Source organism: Oculina patagonica, chromosome 6 (genome assembly GCF_052425735.1).
Source record: "Oculina patagonica isolate OP01 chromosome 6, crgOcupat, whole genome shotgun sequence".
NCBI classification, from domain to species: domain Eukaryota; kingdom Metazoa; phylum Cnidaria; class Anthozoa; order Scleractinia; family Oculinidae; genus Oculina; species Oculina patagonica.
In genome coordinates this window covers 18,676,276-18,693,967 of record NC_135763.1, presented here as the reverse complement: position 1 = coordinate 18,693,967, position 17,692 = coordinate 18,676,276, and the positions used below count along the sequence as shown (strand labels likewise).

The 17,692-nt window shown below is 42.5% G+C and overlaps 2 protein-coding genes across 6 annotated transcripts in view; one reads left to right on the top strand and one right to left on the bottom strand.

Annotated features, from left to right (window-relative positions):
• The window catches only part of LOC144657470 (uncharacterized), a 25,322-nt gene extending 22,135 nt beyond the window's left edge, over window positions 1–3,187 (top strand). For all 5 annotated transcript variants that reach the window (XM_078517807.1, XM_078517810.1, XM_078517809.1 and 2 more), the window contains one exon: window positions 42–3,187. In XM_078517807.1, coding sequence (XP_078373933.1) covers window positions 42–3,024 — 2,983 coding nt within the window. In that variant the 3' untranslated portion in view covers window positions 3,025–3,187. The remainder of the gene's footprint in view (window positions 1–41) is intronic.
• Window positions 3,016–17,672, bottom strand: LOC144657517 (ciliogenesis and planar polarity effector 2-like). The gene is made up of 9 exons (XM_078517880.1): window positions 17,426–17,672; window positions 16,203–16,325; window positions 15,805–15,869; window positions 8,409–8,498; window positions 8,139–8,191; window positions 7,368–7,395; window positions 6,977–7,032; window positions 6,206–6,353; window positions 3,016–5,901 (listed from the first exon to the last, which is right to left on the bottom strand). The coding sequence occupies exons 1-9, from the start codon at window positions 17,535–17,537 to the stop codon at window positions 5,764–5,766; spliced, it is 813 nt and encodes a 270-aa protein (XP_078374006.1). The 5' UTR covers window positions 17,538–17,672; the 3' UTR covers window positions 3,016–5,763.
• Window positions 17,673–17,692: the final 20 nt, after the last annotated feature.

Below are 17,692 nucleotides of genomic sequence, written 5' to 3'. Positions count from 1 at the left end.
GATGTTCAATGTTTTTCCTTCATTTTTTTTTTTTCACGCAGAAATCTTAAAAATAACGGGCAACTAAAATTAGACAAAGACGTGTTCGACAGCCTTCCCTCTCTACAAATAATCGGATTGGATGGTAACAATCTGAAGAATCTTCCTGAAGGACTTCTGAACAGATCACACACAGTCAATGTCTCTATCGACAGACAACAAGAAAGTGTCCATTGCGACTTCTACAAGAAACCCAGAGAGCAATGTATGGAGAGTAATTATCCTGTGTGCAGCGAGGTTATGGACATTAAAGAGGATGTCATAAAGCTATCGCCTTTTCCTAAGCATTCCTGCGTGCTGGCAAGCTGTGAGAACAAGCAAAAGAAGATTAAGGTCATTTGTGTCGCGTCGAAATCGTTTGCGAATAACACGTGTTGGCCAGGAATGATTGGCGATAATACGGGCGTCAAGCTTGCGTTATGGACGTTCGGTCTCCTGGCCGTCGCTTCAAATCTTCTCGTTCTAGTGACTTTATTATGCAATAGTGAAGTTCGTCGAGCTCCTCTGTGCATCTTCGTCATGAATTTACTGTTAGGGAACATTCTCATCGGCACGCACATCGTCATAGTAACAGTGTCCGATACTGTTACATACGGGGACTCGTCCGAGTGCCACCAAGAACGATGGGAAGCCAAATTGTGCGTACCGCTGTTCATCGTCAAGTACATCGGGCTCATTGTGGTGGTGCTGTCACTTGTCCTCGTCACCGTGGAGAGGTTTCTGGTTGTCATAGTAAAAGCCCCGCGTTACATTGACACGTGCAGAGCGGTGGGCTACGTGTTTGAGAGTTGGATATTCGCGACTATTGCAACAGTTATTATGTGGACTAAAGCAGGCAACTGGGGTTATCTTTGTTCCACGTTCGCCAGTGGCAAATCCTTCACGGACATCAACAAAGGCATAAATTTATTTCTCGTAGGCGTCTGTGTGGTGCTCATTTGCCTTTACGTGTTTATGATAATTCGAACTAAACTGAAAGATCCCGTAGTTGCAGTGACTGTGGATTACAGAAACACGATTCGCATGTTTCTTCTTGTGCTATCCACGTTTTGTGCCTGGGCAGTTCCCTACCTGCTGTTACTCTTCACAGTTCCTGGAATTATAACTGAAACAGACGCAATGCAGACAATGGCTATTTCATTGTCTCTTAACGCTTGCTTACACACATTCCTTTACGCTTTCGATAACGATCATTTGGAGAATCTCTACAGCGCATTGTCTTGCCGGAAAGAAGATCAAAAAGAGGACAGCTTAAAAACTGACAAGAGCAAAGAGGCCCAAAACGATTTAGAAATGGGCCCTTTGCCTGCAAAGAAATCGTTCGAGTCATTATCGGTTGTCGAAGTAAAAAGTCCCAATGAAAAAGACACTTGTATAAGAGTTTTACCAGTTACTGAGCTTAAACAAGGAGCTCAGCCGCAAAGACGAGGGTCTGAACTCTCTAAAGCAGAAGGCGCTGTTATAATCACAAACAAATCCCCGACTAATTCTAGACACGAAGAGGCCATTGTTCTCTTGCACTCACCTCCTTCGTCACCGAGCACTTCTACGAGAGGCGCCCGAGCGCACGACGAAGGCGTAAGCGAGTGCGGCACGATTTCCTCCGATACTAACGTCACGTGGTTAAGCAGTGAGTGCCCAAGTGTGTCTCCGACCTCACCGAATGCGCTTTTGAAAATCAACGACGGGAATTCAACAATTTCTAGTGAAATTTCGTCGATTACTCCAAGTAAATCCCCTTCTAACGCGGGAAGTCTACAACACCCCAAAAGGAGATGCAATTCTGTAGAAAAGGACGCAAAGCGACACCGCCTATCAAAGGGGTGTAGGAGTACTTCATTGGACCAATGCGATGGCGAGGAAATTAAAGGTGAAACAAGCAAAGATGAAAATCAAAACACGAAGCGAGATCGGCGAATGAGCCCCGTACGTGACATCATTGTTCGGGTTCTTTCGCCAAAGGTTAAAAAGAGGCCGAAGACTCTCGATGGCGTTCCGACGCACGACGTTTCGAAAGTGAACACGCGGCCGCCTTACAAAAGGGCTAAATCGCTCTTAGAAGGAAAAGAGGCAGAAGACTTAAACGGTAACCACGACAACAGGAGTCCTTTAAGACCTCTGTCGCCTGTGCGCCTTCGGAACAAAAAGCCCAAGGAACGTTCTAAGGAAAAACGGAACGGCGTCTTGGTATTTCGCGCCGGGTCGGACGGATTAGAAATTCACGAGGACGTTACGTCACCAACTTCATCAAGATCCGCAATGTGTACAGAACAAACAGGGAAAGATGGACCCAGTTCTCCAAAGTCTGCTAATAAACCGACGGACTGGGAGCGTTTGGCGACTTTTTTAGTCATCAAACCAGTTGCTCCGAAATCTAAAATTAAAATAAACGACAAAGATAAAAAGAAAGCAAGGCATAGTCTCCCGGAGACGGCGCTAAAGGCTGCCCCAGAAAGGGTCAGGATTTATGAGAATCCAGCGATAAACTTAGAAAGCGAGCCTGTGTCGCCCACTTCTGAGCCCAGATGTACCTCGCCCCAGTCTCCAACCAAACGACTAGCAAAGCTCGAGGAAGGCGATAAACTCACGGACTTACCAACAGGACTGAAGCAGAAGAATCGTATTAGCACCGCTTCCACTGTCTCGCGTGTATCTAAATCAAGTTTGGAATGGGATCCTTCATGCGCTTATGAATACGGCGATGAAGAAACCATGCCTCCGCCGCCTCCCCCACCCCCTCAACCAATCCCCGACCTACCCCCCACGCCTCAACCGAGTCCTGGGCCTGAGAGAAAGGCAGACTCCGATGACCACGTGGAATGCGTTCAAGTTAGACTTGACCCAGCTAATCGATACAGCCTCGAGTGGGATCCGACTGGCGTGCAAATGAGGCTGAGTGTAATTTCCCAGGATTCCTCGGTAGATGGCGGCAAAAATACTCCCTCTTCACGACAGAAAACAGAACCAGAACCAGAATATGTATAACGAACGTTTATTGCACAGGAAAGGAAGTACGAAGATAAATGTCTTTGGTAATTTATGTTAGTAAAAACCTACTGAAAGGGGCACTGCCCTATATTGTAAGCACTATTTCGCGAAGATAAAAACATAGCAAGCTCGCAGAAAACCGCATGATAAATGGTGTGATTAAGAAAACTACTCGACAAACGATACAAGCCCAAGCGAGAATGACTAACGCAGGCAAAGATAAAAAAAATATATGGAATAACAACTTTGACAAACGTGAAAACATGTGAGGTCACGTTTTCAAGTTTGGCTTGTGTTCCTTTTGCATCCGGTCACCTTAATTCATAAAGGTTTTATCCCTTAACTAGAAGACTCATTTTCCAAAATGCTAACTATTAAGAATAATTGAATTTGTTGGCAGTGCTCCTTGAAGTTTTAATACATGCGTTGTTCTGTTCTTTGGTCGCTTGTCTTCTACCAGCTCATAGCTCCTAATTCCTGACCTGCCTTAGTTTCGGGAAGCGAAGGAATTATTCGCGGTGTCGTGAAGACGTTGTCGTTTAATGTCTTTATTGTTGTGCAAATGGTACCTGACCAAAAGCTGTTCTTTCACGACTAATGAAAAACAGTTCTCTCGGGCCAGCCAGGGCTGGTAAATAGTAAGCGGCTTAAGATTTTCCTTAAGTATTATTTTGAGATAGTGCAACGTTCGTATCGTTCGTGTTAATAGGAATATCAAAGTTTGTTTCTCTAAGAGAAATCTGTGTTTGATTCATAAGAATCGCTCGACATTTGTCAAATGGTTTATGTTACAACGTAAAAAGTATTTGGAGTTTTCCAAATAGATTCTCATTCCATTTGTAAAGTAATTTATTAATTCAGCCGTGGTAACAAGTCGTGTTTAGACTGAGCCACATTCCCTTTATTTATGGCGTCAAAATCCTTAACTGGAGAGGTGACAACCTCCGTTCGTGAGTGTTCGTGCAATTATCTGATTGGTTAACATGAATCGGACTTCTTCGGGCACTCCAACGAGAATTTTGGCGAAAACAGGGCTTGTTCACCACGACTTAATTTAGTTAATTTAGCAAAGGCTCGCTTTAAAACTTTACCTTAAGAATTTCTTTAACGAACAGCACTACAGAAACGTACAGCTTAATATCTCTCATTTGAATGATCACAGTCTAAGCTTTTGCCTACATAGTCAAAAATTAGAATAACATGACACTGCCTTCACTTTTCAAGTTCGGATTTCTTCATTTACCCATATTGAGGTTAACTTTAATTTGAAGTATGTCAAAAAATATCCGTTAATCTTTCGTTACATGGAACCTTAAGGATAGGTTTTATAAAGGAGTGTGTATATTTAAGAGAATGGTTACGAGCTTACGTTTAACAAATTTAGCTCTTTAGAATGCCTCGGCATTTCGTTCAGGCTGAACGCTTTTTCAGTTAAATTAACAACGATTAAATCTTCTTTTACCTTTGCAGAATTTCATATTCACTTGTAAACGCTATGCGCAAGCAGTGCTTTCACTAGCCCCAACCAAGGTTGCTGTTTGTAGTTTGAAATATTTTGTAAACAATGGCTTAACTTATTAAAAAGTGTGTTGTATATATTTAAAGCTGACAATTTTCAGACAAAGTGTTAGGTAATATATAAACAGGAACTAACTAGAAGACTTATTTATATAATGAAGTTTAAAATAAAACTTATACCAGTTAAAAATATATCTCCATTTAAGGCTTTTGTCTTCTTGGTTATCCCTTAATTCTATTACATCCTTGGGGCCCATGCTTAATATCCGCTTATTTGAGTAACGGAAGTAATTCGCCTTTGCTTTGGTTTCAAAAGTACAGCCCAAACCAATCGTGACTCGCTCGCGCACGTTTTACCGCGCTTCGTGCAAGCTACATGAATCACTGGATTGTTTGCGTCCTTCGTGATTGGCCAGAGTGATTACTTTGGTTTTACGACACGCAGTTGAAAACTGCTCTACACTCTTGACCAGTCGAGTGTACTGAATTACACTGTTCCTTAACACAGTTAAATATTGATGATAGTAAGTTTTCGGGAGGCGTCTGATTCAGTTTACGAGAGATTTCATATAAAAGTTCCCTATTGGAAAAGTTAAGGAAGGTGTCCGTCAACCAAAGTTTAGCTGTCAGAAGGTTTTCTTTATTTACAGATAGGACTTTCTTGCGTAGAGCACCATTTCCCGCGCTAACCAGAGATGTCGCGTTTTCTGGCGCTTGGCACCAGTTACGTGGTTTCCCGCGCTTGCCAAGGGTGTTGTGTTTTCCCGCGCTTTGCCATTAGGCATCTTGTCGCCTGTTTCTCTGCGCTTGCCACAATGGTCTGTGATTGGTCCGTTGAATTTCTTGCCACCATAGTGTTGTCTGTGTAATACACTTTGATTTTGTTTGTTTGTTTGTTTTTTACGACTGTCACTAGCGCAAATTTTATTCACAACGAAGTTCAACAATCACACTCTTGCCGCCGTGTCCTGTGCTCTCAAAATGAGGCCATGTCCTGGACTCTCAAAATGCGGTCGTGAAGTAACACAACGTAATCACATGGTCAATGTCAAACAACCTTATTCTCATGTGCACATCGTTTTGGAATTCGAATAGGTAGTTCTCAAAAACTTCCACAGCGTGAACACGTTTTGAATCGTCAGCAGGAAAGGTTTATCTCTTTACCATCTCTCAGTATTACAAATGAAGTTTTGCAAAGGAAACGTTGTGTAATGCATCTCAAATATAAATCTTGAACTCTGCAGAGGACCGCGACCCAGTCGAATGCCGGGAGACTCGTCGTGGACCCGAAGCTACGGTCACCTGATCTCGTTGCCATAGTAACTCGGCCAAAGAGTTGAGAAATGGAGCAACTTCCTACAAAAATGGAACTCTCTATCATAAGCGAGAAAATTCTACACTTTTTATTGTTCCCTGTATGAAGATCGTTTTATCTCAAAGCAGCCAGGAGACTCCAATTGTAGAATATCTGTTAATTTGGAGTTTTAAAGGTTTATTGTTTTTAGCATGATTAAAACGCTTTTTTATATTTCAATTACCTGCTATTAAAACGAATTTTTCATCCTTTCTTGAATATCATTTACATAGCAAAGAAGACTAGAGACCACCGCCTTTCCCCTGACCAAAAAACCGAACAAAAGACCCCAGAAAAGTCACCTACCATTACTCCTGAGCGACCGTCTAAACTTCGACCATCACCGAGTCGTTTTCCTGTAACATTAGCAATTCTCAGAACAGGAACTTGCCACTGCTCCTCAAACTCTCTTATTTCCTGCTCTGTGAAGTCACTGTTCAAGATTTGATCAAGTCTGTTTAAAGTTAAGGTCACAGTCAAAATAAAAATTATAATACATAAATAAATATAACTCGGCACAAAAAACGAGTTAACAAACATATCTATTAGACATTTTAATGTGTAGTATCGCTGTATATTTTTACGCGTCATGCAGTTTTTTGGCGAGTCCGAGGGGCGAGTCAAAATACGAGTGAGGAAATGCTGACTTGCCACGGGGAATAAGACGAGTGCAAATATCGTCAGATATTTGTACTCCTTTCGCGCTTTATTTTTACTCTACGAAGCAGAGTTGGATAATAAAAGCGTGTTTAGGCTTTTAGAGGGCCTTGGTAGAATGTTTACTGTGCACTTTTCACACAGTCGTAGATATAAATTTTATACATATATACTAAACAGACCTTCGCGTTAGTCGTACCTAGTTCTTCGGCATTCCTTAGCTGGCTGGGGACGGGTCCGGGCATTTCCAGCAGTCCTTGCGTGAGTCTTTCCGTGTATGTCAACGTTTTGTACATGGCTTGAAATAAACCCTCACTGTTTTCACTGTATATAACTGCTTTATTACCCCGCTATGTTTTGCCACAAAAAGTTCACAGTTTCCACCTTTAACCCTCAGCCATGTTCAATATTAAAGGATACCTAGTGGCCACAGCAATTTGCAGGATCTTGTCCTCTTGATCAACAACACGGTTTATCTGCAGAGAATTAAATTTTCAATATAAGATACTTTTTTATGTTCTGGGTTCCCGCTTTTGATTTTCAGTTAATATTTTCACCTGACTTGAACCTCTAAGTAAAATTCTTTTATTCTATTCTTTATTATCGGATTACTAAAATAATCCTCGCCACATGGTGCCATTTTTTGCAGTCCTCTGCTATCTCTCTCAGTTTGCCTGCCCACCTTCATCACTGACACTGCCATCTCCTTGCCCATTCTATTTAACCCGATTGTTGGTAGCAATTCTGTAACTACCGGTAACTTCCAAATATATATTAATAAGTAAATAATATTAATATAATTTTTATGTACCTGATTTGGTAAGTCATCAAAACTTCCTCTGTGGAAAACAAGTTAAAATAGAATGCATTCAGTAACACAAGAAGAACAATATCTTAAAAATAACTTTTCGTGGTCATATATTATTAGTTGTTCTTCCTCTCCACAGGATTGGTCAGGGATTTTAGTTATACAGTGTACTGAGGGGAAATAGTGGGTGGTGAAATTTGGTATACAGAATTTAATGCTGGTATTTTTATTATTATTTTTTTTAGTTTTGGGTATACATTATTAATACTGTCTATGCTTTTTAAAATATTTTTAGAAATTTAGGTATGTTGGTGGGGTTTTTAAAACTTAAATATGAGGAAGGTGTGGCATCAGGAATGGTTAGTGCACTGGACTTCGGATCAAGTTGTCCAGGTTCAAGCCCTACTTGGGGTCACTTTGTTGTGTTCCTGAGTAAGCAGCAGCCTGATAAGCCACTAGGCTCAAACACAGACATAACCTATATTGGTACACTAATTGGACTATCCTGTCTTCAAATGACCATCATGGTTTGACAGTAAGCTACATGCTCATGCTTACACATCATGTGATCATTGACACTGCATGTGCTTTATAAACAGTTACCTTTCATCAATATGTACAAACATACAAAAATAGAGACATGGATTTAATTACAGCATTAATTCATTATCTGTGCTTCTCTAACGAGTCTGCACTGAGCAATATAGTGAAACACATAATTATATTTAAATTATTAAATGGTTCGCCAAAAAGGTAGCACATGGATTACAGTACCTGTCTGTGAAAGAGAACAAGAAAAGTGCTGCATCAGCTTTTTCTTTGAGAGCCTATAGAGTAATATAATTTAATATTAAATTCTGAATGAATTACCGGTATAACTTATTAAGTGCTTGTCAGCAGATTTAAAATGTTTGTTGCAGTTCTTAACGAGTTAAGTCCTAAGGCTAGTATGTGAAATTTGTGACCAATCTCTCACACCTGAGTCACTAGTCTAAAATGAATGACTTATTTTAGCTATTACTTACTGGTATTTATTTTCCTCACCGGCAACAGATGATCATATTTCCTGATGGCATGTTCACCACAGTCCCAGAACTGAAGCTTGAACATCACAACTTTTTCGTTCTCTTTCAGCTAAACAGTGACAAAATTATCCAAACACCAAATACTAACTAGTACGTTAAACATCTTGAAAATGGTCTAATTTAATGTAGTTTATTTCCTGCAATTTTGTTAGTTTGACCTTACATTAAACAAAGAATACATGTAAGTACAGTATCTCTTTATGCGACAAGAACAGTGAATTTGAAATTTTGAACCACTAGTCTCAGGCTAAACCACTTTAAAGAGAACATGGGTCCGGACAAGCTGCAAGTCAGTGAGTCATGCAAGCCATTTTGGTAAGCTTAAATAGCACTCCAGTTAGCCTACAGTTAGCTTAGGTAGCTTGCGATTAGCCTTTTATTGGGATTAGGGATTTCTGGCTTGCATGGCTCGTGAGTCGTGCGAGTCATGTGGGCCATTCCGTTTAGCCTAAATAATGCAACAGTTAGTCTAAATAGCACTCTGGTTAGTTTAGGTAGCTTGTGGCTGGCTTGGCTCGCTGGCTCACACTGTGTCCTGACTCCCTCTTATTAGTTATATTTCAAAGTGCTGCAAACAATACATTATCTAACAATGAACACATTTAATGTATCATGCTAGACTGCCTTACTGATATCGTAAGTATACTGTAAATAGGTAACGGGTATACCGTAAAATTCCGGTTATAAGCCCCCCCCCCCCCCCTGCCTATAAGGTCCCCCGGTTATAGGCCCATCTACCTGGAAACAAAAAAATACATCCGATTATAAGCCCCCCCCCACGCCTATAAGCTCCCCCGGTTATAGGCCCATCTACCTGGAAACAAAAAAATACATCCGATTATAAGGCCCCCCCCCCCCCCCGGTTATAAGTGTAGTGGGACACGTCGTGACCCTTACGTAACGTAGCATTACGTAGTCGCGTAACCGGTCGAAACCGGTTATCAGAGAGCACATGTAGTCGAGCAGTCATCCATGTTGTCGAATCTAGTACGTTCGCTGATCGTTCAATAAAGGCCTTTGTGTTTAGTGTGAACAACGACTCTTCCGTCTACAAAGTGGTGGAGAACCCGGGCATTCAAATATGCCAGCTACTATCGAAGAACTTTAAGGAGTCGTTTCCGGTTTAAGCGAAGTTGTCAAGGGACTTGTTGGCGCAATTCAAGCCGTTCACACTGCACAAACCACTGCGGCCGCTGCTTCACAAGCTCACCCGCCTGAACATCAAGCTATTTCTTCTCCAACCTTGCGCCTACCGACGCTCCAGTTACCTACTTTCCGTCAAGATACGAAAGTACAAGATGACATCGGCGATTTCCTAGATCGTTTTCAAGAGCAAACGTCTCAGTTTCCTGTCACTGTACGTCTATCGCTGCTCGAACAACAGTGCATCGGCGAGTGGCCACGTTCAGTGTTGTCGTTTTGCCGTGGTACAGAGGGTTTTGCTGAGAAACCGCCGGAGGAACAGTTAAAATTGTATCTCGCAAGTTTACGAAAAGAATTCCAAGAACCTACCGACTCCAAATGCCGCCGTTTGGCTTCTGAATTGAGTGCAATGAAACAAGATCCCTCAGAATCTGTCGACGAATTCGCTTTCAAGTACAAGAATATCCTTCACCAACTCGAAAAACTGGGCGAGAGTCTCCACAAATCCTGTCCAACTTATGTTACTTCGCAGTTTATCTCCAAGCTACAACCGCATATCGCTCGTCCTTTAATTCTCCAAGCCCAGAACGTAGCAGAGCTCGAAAAAGCCATCGACGCCGCTCGACGAATCGAACATTCCTTCATCACTTCTGCGAATGAATCGCCTACGCCTTCGACAGTATTCCAGGAAACCCCACAGCGTTCTGCCTTAGTCAGCACTCCTGAGCAATTTCAAAACAATCTGCCATCTCAGCAACAACGATCCTGTTGGATTTGCGGTCACACCCAACACTCGGCTCGAGACTGTCCTCAGCGACCAGCCAAGAAGAATAAGAAACCTCCAGAAATATGCCGCAACTTTAACAGGCTTCTTTCTGCGAATTGTGAGCAAGCAAACAACAAGTGTTCAGCTGGAAGACTTCATAAATGTTCTCAGTGTCACAAATGGGGATGTAAAGCTCTTCGCCACAAGAACTTGCCAACCCAATCTCTAATGGCGGGAATCCCACCCTCGAACGAACCCTCGGATAGTGAATTTCCTCCTTCCAGTTCCACTCAAGAACATGTCGTATTTGGCTTACCCGCTGTTGCCAACCCTGGGGGTACACTCAAAGAGCGCCATATCCTCTGGACTCCTGTTGTCTCCGCTGGAAAGAAACTTCCTCTACCTCTGGACAGTTGCTGCTCCGTGTCTCTTGTAAATCGTTCCCATGCTGATCATGTTGCCTCTAAATGTCCACAGTTGAAGTATCAGTCACTTGAAAAACCAGTTGCTGTCTCTGTTGCTGACGCAAAGTCTCAGCTGCACGCCATTGGCACAATGGAAATTCCAATACAGTGGAACAATGGCAAAGAAACCACATTTCAGATGTTAGTTGTTCCTGGTCTTTCCTGGCCCATTCTTTTCGGAGAAAACCACTTGCACTCTACACAGGCCTTAGTGGATCACGCTGCCCCAAGCATCCACTTTCGACATCCCAGCATGTCCTTCAAAATCACCTGTTCTCTCCAGAATCCTCTCACAGAAGCATCGCCTCAAGGCAACCCTCATGCTGGTGTCACCTGTTTACTCACAGGAGCTCCATTCCCAGGCCATTCAACTGGAACTTCTAAACTAAATCGTGGTCTGAACTTTGTCTCTGTTTACCTTACGCTTGGTACTTCACTCATGGCACTCTCCCACTCAGATTTATGGGTTCACGGTCAAGAAATTCAGCCCGGTGTTAGAGTTTTGAGTGGTCCATTTCACTTAAGTGCTGCCAATGATCAACTTCTTCCTGCTCGTTCCTGTCATGCATCAGTCTGTAATCTGACATCAACTTCACCTGAAACTATTCCGGAACAGCTTGTCCCTGACCTTCAGTCTCTGTATACAACCACCCTTGCAGTCGAGTGCAAACGTAAACAATCAGATATTCCACAGAATGTTATTCTCGGACATGTTCAGCCAATCCAAGATGAAGACTCAAACGTTTATGAAGATGCAGCAGAAAACACTGCAAACATTCTAGCAGACAGCTGGATGTGTTGGGCCAATGGACAAGCAGCCTTAACACCAACTGATGTACAGCCTCCTTACAGTACACCCATCTCTTCAAGTCAGACTTACAAAATATCTGAACAGCAGAAAGAATTAGCAGCAGCAGGACTTGACTCCTCAGTTCTCTCTCCCTTTACTGAGAACTTGGCAGAGTTCAATGAACATGACAGTGAATTTGTTCCCTCCACAACTACACCACTGGATCCTAACTCAGAGGAGTATCATCAAGCTCTAGTAAAGGCATTGGCACTTGCTTCCCCGAAGTATGCGCATGTGGATCAAAGCATTCTTTACGAACTTGAACAGCTTCTGCGCAAGTATCCCACCGCATTTCTACTTCCTGGTTCTCCCCTGACCAAGATACATGGCTTTGAACATCACATTGACACAGAAGATGCTCTGCCAGTCTACAAGCATCCCTACCGCAAAAGTCCAGAAGAGCTTCTTGCTGTCCGAAATGAAATACAGCGCATGCTCAAGATGAAAATTATTCAGCCAAGCAAATCTGAATGGGGAGCACCTTGTATCCTCGTACGTAAACCACCTGAAAATGGCATTCAGCAACCACCGCGCTTTGTTGTTGACTATCGAGGACTAAACAGTGTCACTCATGGTGATGGCTATCCCATTCCTTCAATTGCTAGTGTCCTTGATTCAATTTCTCTGGGGAAAGTCTTCGGTCACTGTGACCTTGCTAGCGGATACTGGCAAATTCCTCTTCACTCACAAGATCGCCACAAAAGTGCCTTTTGTACTCATGTTGGACTTTACGAATTCTTACGGTTACCATTTGGATTAAAAACAGCTCCTAACACTTTCCAAAGGATTCTTAACACCGTCTTCGCAGATTATTTACATCAGTGGTTAACAGTATATGTCGATGATATTATCATGTGGGCACAGACACACCATGATGCTCTTCGTTGCTATGAACTGCTGTTTGCTCGAGCTGTTAAAGTGGGCATACAGTTCAAACCTACAAAATGCACCTTCTTTGCCAAGGAACTTCAAGTCTTAGGACACACCATTACTGAACATGGGAGAAAACCAAATTCAAAGGGTGTGGAAGCAATTTCTAGCATGGAACCACCTTCAAATACCACTAGCCTTAAGAGGTTTTTGGGTCTCTGCAACTTTTTTCGTGACTACATTCCTAACATGCCTTCTCGCACCCAGCATCTTCGACAGCTTCTAAAAAAGGACACTCCCTTTCAGTGGACGCCTGATCACACCAAGGAATTTGAGGACTTAAAGGGTGCAGTCACTAGCCCAAATGTCATGTTGCTTCATCCAGACTGGAATTCTCCATTTGAACTGCATGTTGATGCTAGTAAACTTGGGTTGTGGAGCTATGCTTGCACAGTGGAAAGATAATCAGCTCCGTCCTGTCAGATTTGCTTCAAGAGCCTTCAGTCCTACAGAATCTCGCTGGCACACCTTGCAGCAAGAGCTGTTTGCTGTAAAGTGGGGCCTAGAACATTTTCGTCCTTACATTCTTGGCCGACGAATCAAAGTCATCACTGATCATGCAAATCTCAAATGGCTTACCTCCTTGGCACCTCAGCAAGCTAAACTAGCACGTTGGTGTATGTCTATGGCAGAATTTGATTTCTTTATCGAACACCGCCCTGGCATAACAAACACTGTCCCAGATGCTTTGAGTCGTCAGCCTATGCCTGACTTACCTGTTGTTGAGGACATGTATGCTCCAGAAGAGAGTGTTACCTCTTTTCTCCTACTTACACTGTCTGCAGATGTTCCGCACCATACACCTTCCCTGGTATCTGAAACTGTTAATGGAACTTTTGCTTATTTACGCCATGTTTGTCTTCTTACTAACATCACAAGTCACCCTGCAACATCAGAGCGAGTTGAACCTGAGACCTCAAAGGAAGCTCCAATTGGAACCAGTTCAACTGATTATTTACATGCCCAAACAGGACTTAACCTTCGTCGGGAAGAGTTTGCAAAACAACAACAAAAGGATTACTGGTGTAACCTCGTATTTAAATTCCTTTCCTCAGGAGGTGATAAATCAAAACTGCCAGGAGTACCACAGAAACATTTACAGTGGGCTCAACATTTCTCAAAACGTGCAGCTGTTATTGATGGCATTCTTGTGTATCGTGATGAGTTCATGGATAATCCTAATCACTATCGCTATGTAGTACCAGATGAAATCCAGTTACGCAGACATTTGTTGCGAGCGTATCATGACTCTCCTATGTCTATGCATAGAGGCAGAGAAGCCACCTACCAGGCCTTGTCTCATGACTTTTACTGGCGAAACATGTCAAAACATGTTCGGAATTGGATACGCAGATGTCCTGACTGCATTCGTTTTAAAACCAATGACCAGCATCATGGTCCCATGCAGGTTCGTCTTTATGAACATCCATTTCACACCTTAGGAATCGATTATGTTGGCGAACTTCCAGCCTCACCAAATGGAAACAAGTGGATTTTAACAGCAGTTTGTCCTTACTCAAACTTTCTTCGCGCTATTCCTGTACTGGATAAACGTGCTACAACAGCCGCCCGTGCCTTGTATGACTATGTATTCTTGGAATTTGGATTCCCTACTGTACTTCAAAGTGACCAAGGTGGAGAATGGACAAATGCAGTACTCCAGGAACTCACTAAGTTGCTATCCATAGAACATGTTTTCACCACAAGTTACCGCCCTCGTCTAAATGGCTCTACGGAGCGTGTGCACCGATGGTTAAACTCTGCATTAGGCATTTACTGTGAGAAAAATCAACAACTGTGGGAAGACTTCTTACAACCTGCAACCTATGCTCACAACACCTCACCAATACCTGGAACAGATCACGTGACTCCTTTCTTCCTGGTCTTTGGAAGACATGCTCCCTCTCCAGAGGTGCTCTCATTTGATTTGCCACCTGCACCTCTCTCCCAGTCTTCATATGCCAGAGAGCTCATCAAACGGTCAATTGCGGCACGAAAGAACTTTGATAGAATCAAAGCAGATCTAAAAAGAACTCAGCGAGAATATTATGACATGAATTCAAGAGATCTTCATGTGCCAGATGGAAAACGAGTTTTTGTCCGACTTCCTCCCCCAAGTTCAACTGCCAAAGGAGCAGCTAGCCGCTTTATCAGAAGGTATGATGGACCCTTTCTTGTTGTTGGTCATGTTCACGGTCGTCAAGACTTACTAAAGTTACGGCACTTAACAACAGACAAAGAACTTAAAGCAGTGAACATTGAAAAAGTTGTTGTAGTTCCTGATGGTGATCCTCATACAGATATCCGCGCTGATACTGAGCGAGAACAACCCTTGCAGAATGCCACACCTTCAGTGCAAGAACATAATGTAGTTCGGCCCGTGTCTAGTACACTAAGTCCAGATTTAAACAAGGTCGCACTTTCATTTGGACAATATCTTAGTACATTATCAAAACCTCAGTGTTATGCTTCCGAAGCTTGTAAAGTAGTTTACCAAAGTTTACCAGAAGCCAGAGACATTCTTAACCGACATGGTAAACTCAAAGGACTTGTTAGCAAATGTTCTTACTTATCGCTACAAGGCGGACCACATGGGGGTACTTACCTCCTTGTCTTAGATGTCAAGCTTTTCCAGGAACTTAACAAGTAAACACCCAAGAAGGGGTGGACTCATGAGCAAACATTTGTTTTCGTTTTTGTTAAAAACTCTGTTCGGATCGCTCGTTATCTATTGTTCCAGTTAAAACTCAAAACCCAAGAAGGGGTGGACTGTAGTGGGACACGTCGTGACCCTTACGTAACGTAGCATTACGTAGTCGCGTAACCGGTCGAAACCGGTTATCAGAGAGCACATGTAGTCGAGCAGTCATCCATGTTGTCGAATCTAGTACGTTCGCTGATCGTTCAATAAAGGCCTTTGTGTTTAGTGTGAACAACGACTCTTCCGTCTACATAAGCCTACCTCTGCCAGATGACAGTACTGAACAGGGCTAAATGTTGCTTTATTATGTGTTTTTAACTTAAAAACGTATTTAGATCAACATTCCCGTGGCCCGTTTCGGAACGTTTAAATATTCCGCTTATGAGCCCTCCCGGATATAAGCCCCTCCACTTATAAGCCCACCCAAAAGCCCTTATGAAGTTGTATAAGCCCAGGGCTTATAATCGGAATTTTACGGTATGCAGTTGATTATTAATTTACCTTTGCAGGCCAGTATACTACTGATGTTTGTATGCCTGGAGTTTCCACATGAAAGCTGGGGATTTCTGAATCAAAACATGTCAAAATGATAAGAAATACTTCATACACCTGTCTAGACAAATAAAAGGTCAATTTTAAAAGTCTGTGATCGGCAATACAAGATATTGGATATAATTATATGTAACAATATGGAGCTGAACACTACCCATTTATACAACTACATTGAGGTGGAAAGAGGCTCTGTACTGAGAGCCAAGTCTCGTTCATAAACCCAACATAGTGCCCCTAGCCTGGCTTCAACCCAGACCCTAGGTCTGGGGTCTAATGCGCTGCCGATAAATTGAATAAATAATGGTTCATAAATTACAAGATACAGTACTTGCACTGTTTTCTGTTACCTTGCCCTAACAACTTGGCCACAGTGCTAGTCTTTCCAATTGCTGGCTTTCCAGTTAAAAAGATCTTGTAGGACACAGTTTCTATGGAAAGTTGTGGCGGTAAACTGGGTGCTTCAAGTAATCCTGGAAATCAATAAATTAATAAATTGTTCAATATTTTTACGCAAGAATAAACTTATAGTTAGCTGGAGCAGTAAGGATTTCAGTTATTATCATGTTATAAAGGTGTGGATACAGGTAGAAGTGTTAACATTTCTCCTTCCAAAAGACCGGTCTGTATTTAGTGCAGGATACACAAAAGATCTTTGGTGTGGATCAACCTTGCTTTTTTTACAACCTTGGTATATCATCGGCATGAGCTTTCAGATGGCCTTTCAACTTTATTTATTTATTTTATATAAAATGAAAATCTACGAATGGAATGCAGCATTGGCCAAAAGCAAGCACCAAGAAGGCAACAAAGATAAGTATTTCAATTTTATTATGGGGGTAATGCATAACTTTGAAAGCGTCACACTGTAGGTGATGCATGCCTGGTAAAAAGGGCTCTACATACACAAGATCTTGTTGAGTTTAGTATACTCTGTAGACTGGCATGCCACACTGTGGTAAAAAGCTGTTTATCTTGACCCAACTCCTCAGTACCAGGGGTGCCCTTTATTTGACATGGAGCACAGGGATTCTGGCTTGCACAAATATAATTTGCACATGCATGTTACACACCCTGCAGACTGGAGTGAGAGTGCCTTTATAAAGGCCTATACAAAAAAGGGGTTTTGCTCCTGGGGCATGCTCCAGGAGCAAAATCCCTCTTGCAGTACACACAAGGGAACATTTTCAAGTTTGCTCAATTTGCCCCAGGATCCTGCTCTCAAATATTTAACCAGTTTAATATCGTGGAGCATTTTGTGAGGTGGAAATTCTGCTTCCGAGGATACATTAAACCCATGAAATATTTGGTACACATGGAGGATCTCTGCTCCAGCAGCGTGCCCCGGGGGCATAACCCGGGAGCAGAACCCTTCGTGTGTATGTGACACTAAAATTATCTAGCTATAGCGCTCTACCTCATCTATTTCTGGATGCACTTGGAAAGCTGACAGCATTCGCGAAGTTGCAGTTGCCTCGACTACTCCTTGAACAAATCTTCCACTTCTCTAGTGATCTGTCAACTTCTTTTGTGCATCCAGAATTCGATCAAACACAGTGTCATTAGCTCTCACCGAAAGTTTTCCTTCTGTTTCGATGCAGTATCCCTCCCAGAAATTCCCGTCCTTCTTGCGTTTCCTGCCATTTGAACTGGATGATAGAGCCTCTCGGCTTAAAACCCGCCATATTCGAAATAATTCTTTACCTATTTCCCAGAAAAATCGAGCAATTTTGGAACAACGATGCATTCTGTTTTGACCGCCATATTGAAATGTTTACGCATGCGAAACTGCTGTGAGACGCTGATAGAAATATATCGCTGGCACTAAACTCGTTCCGCC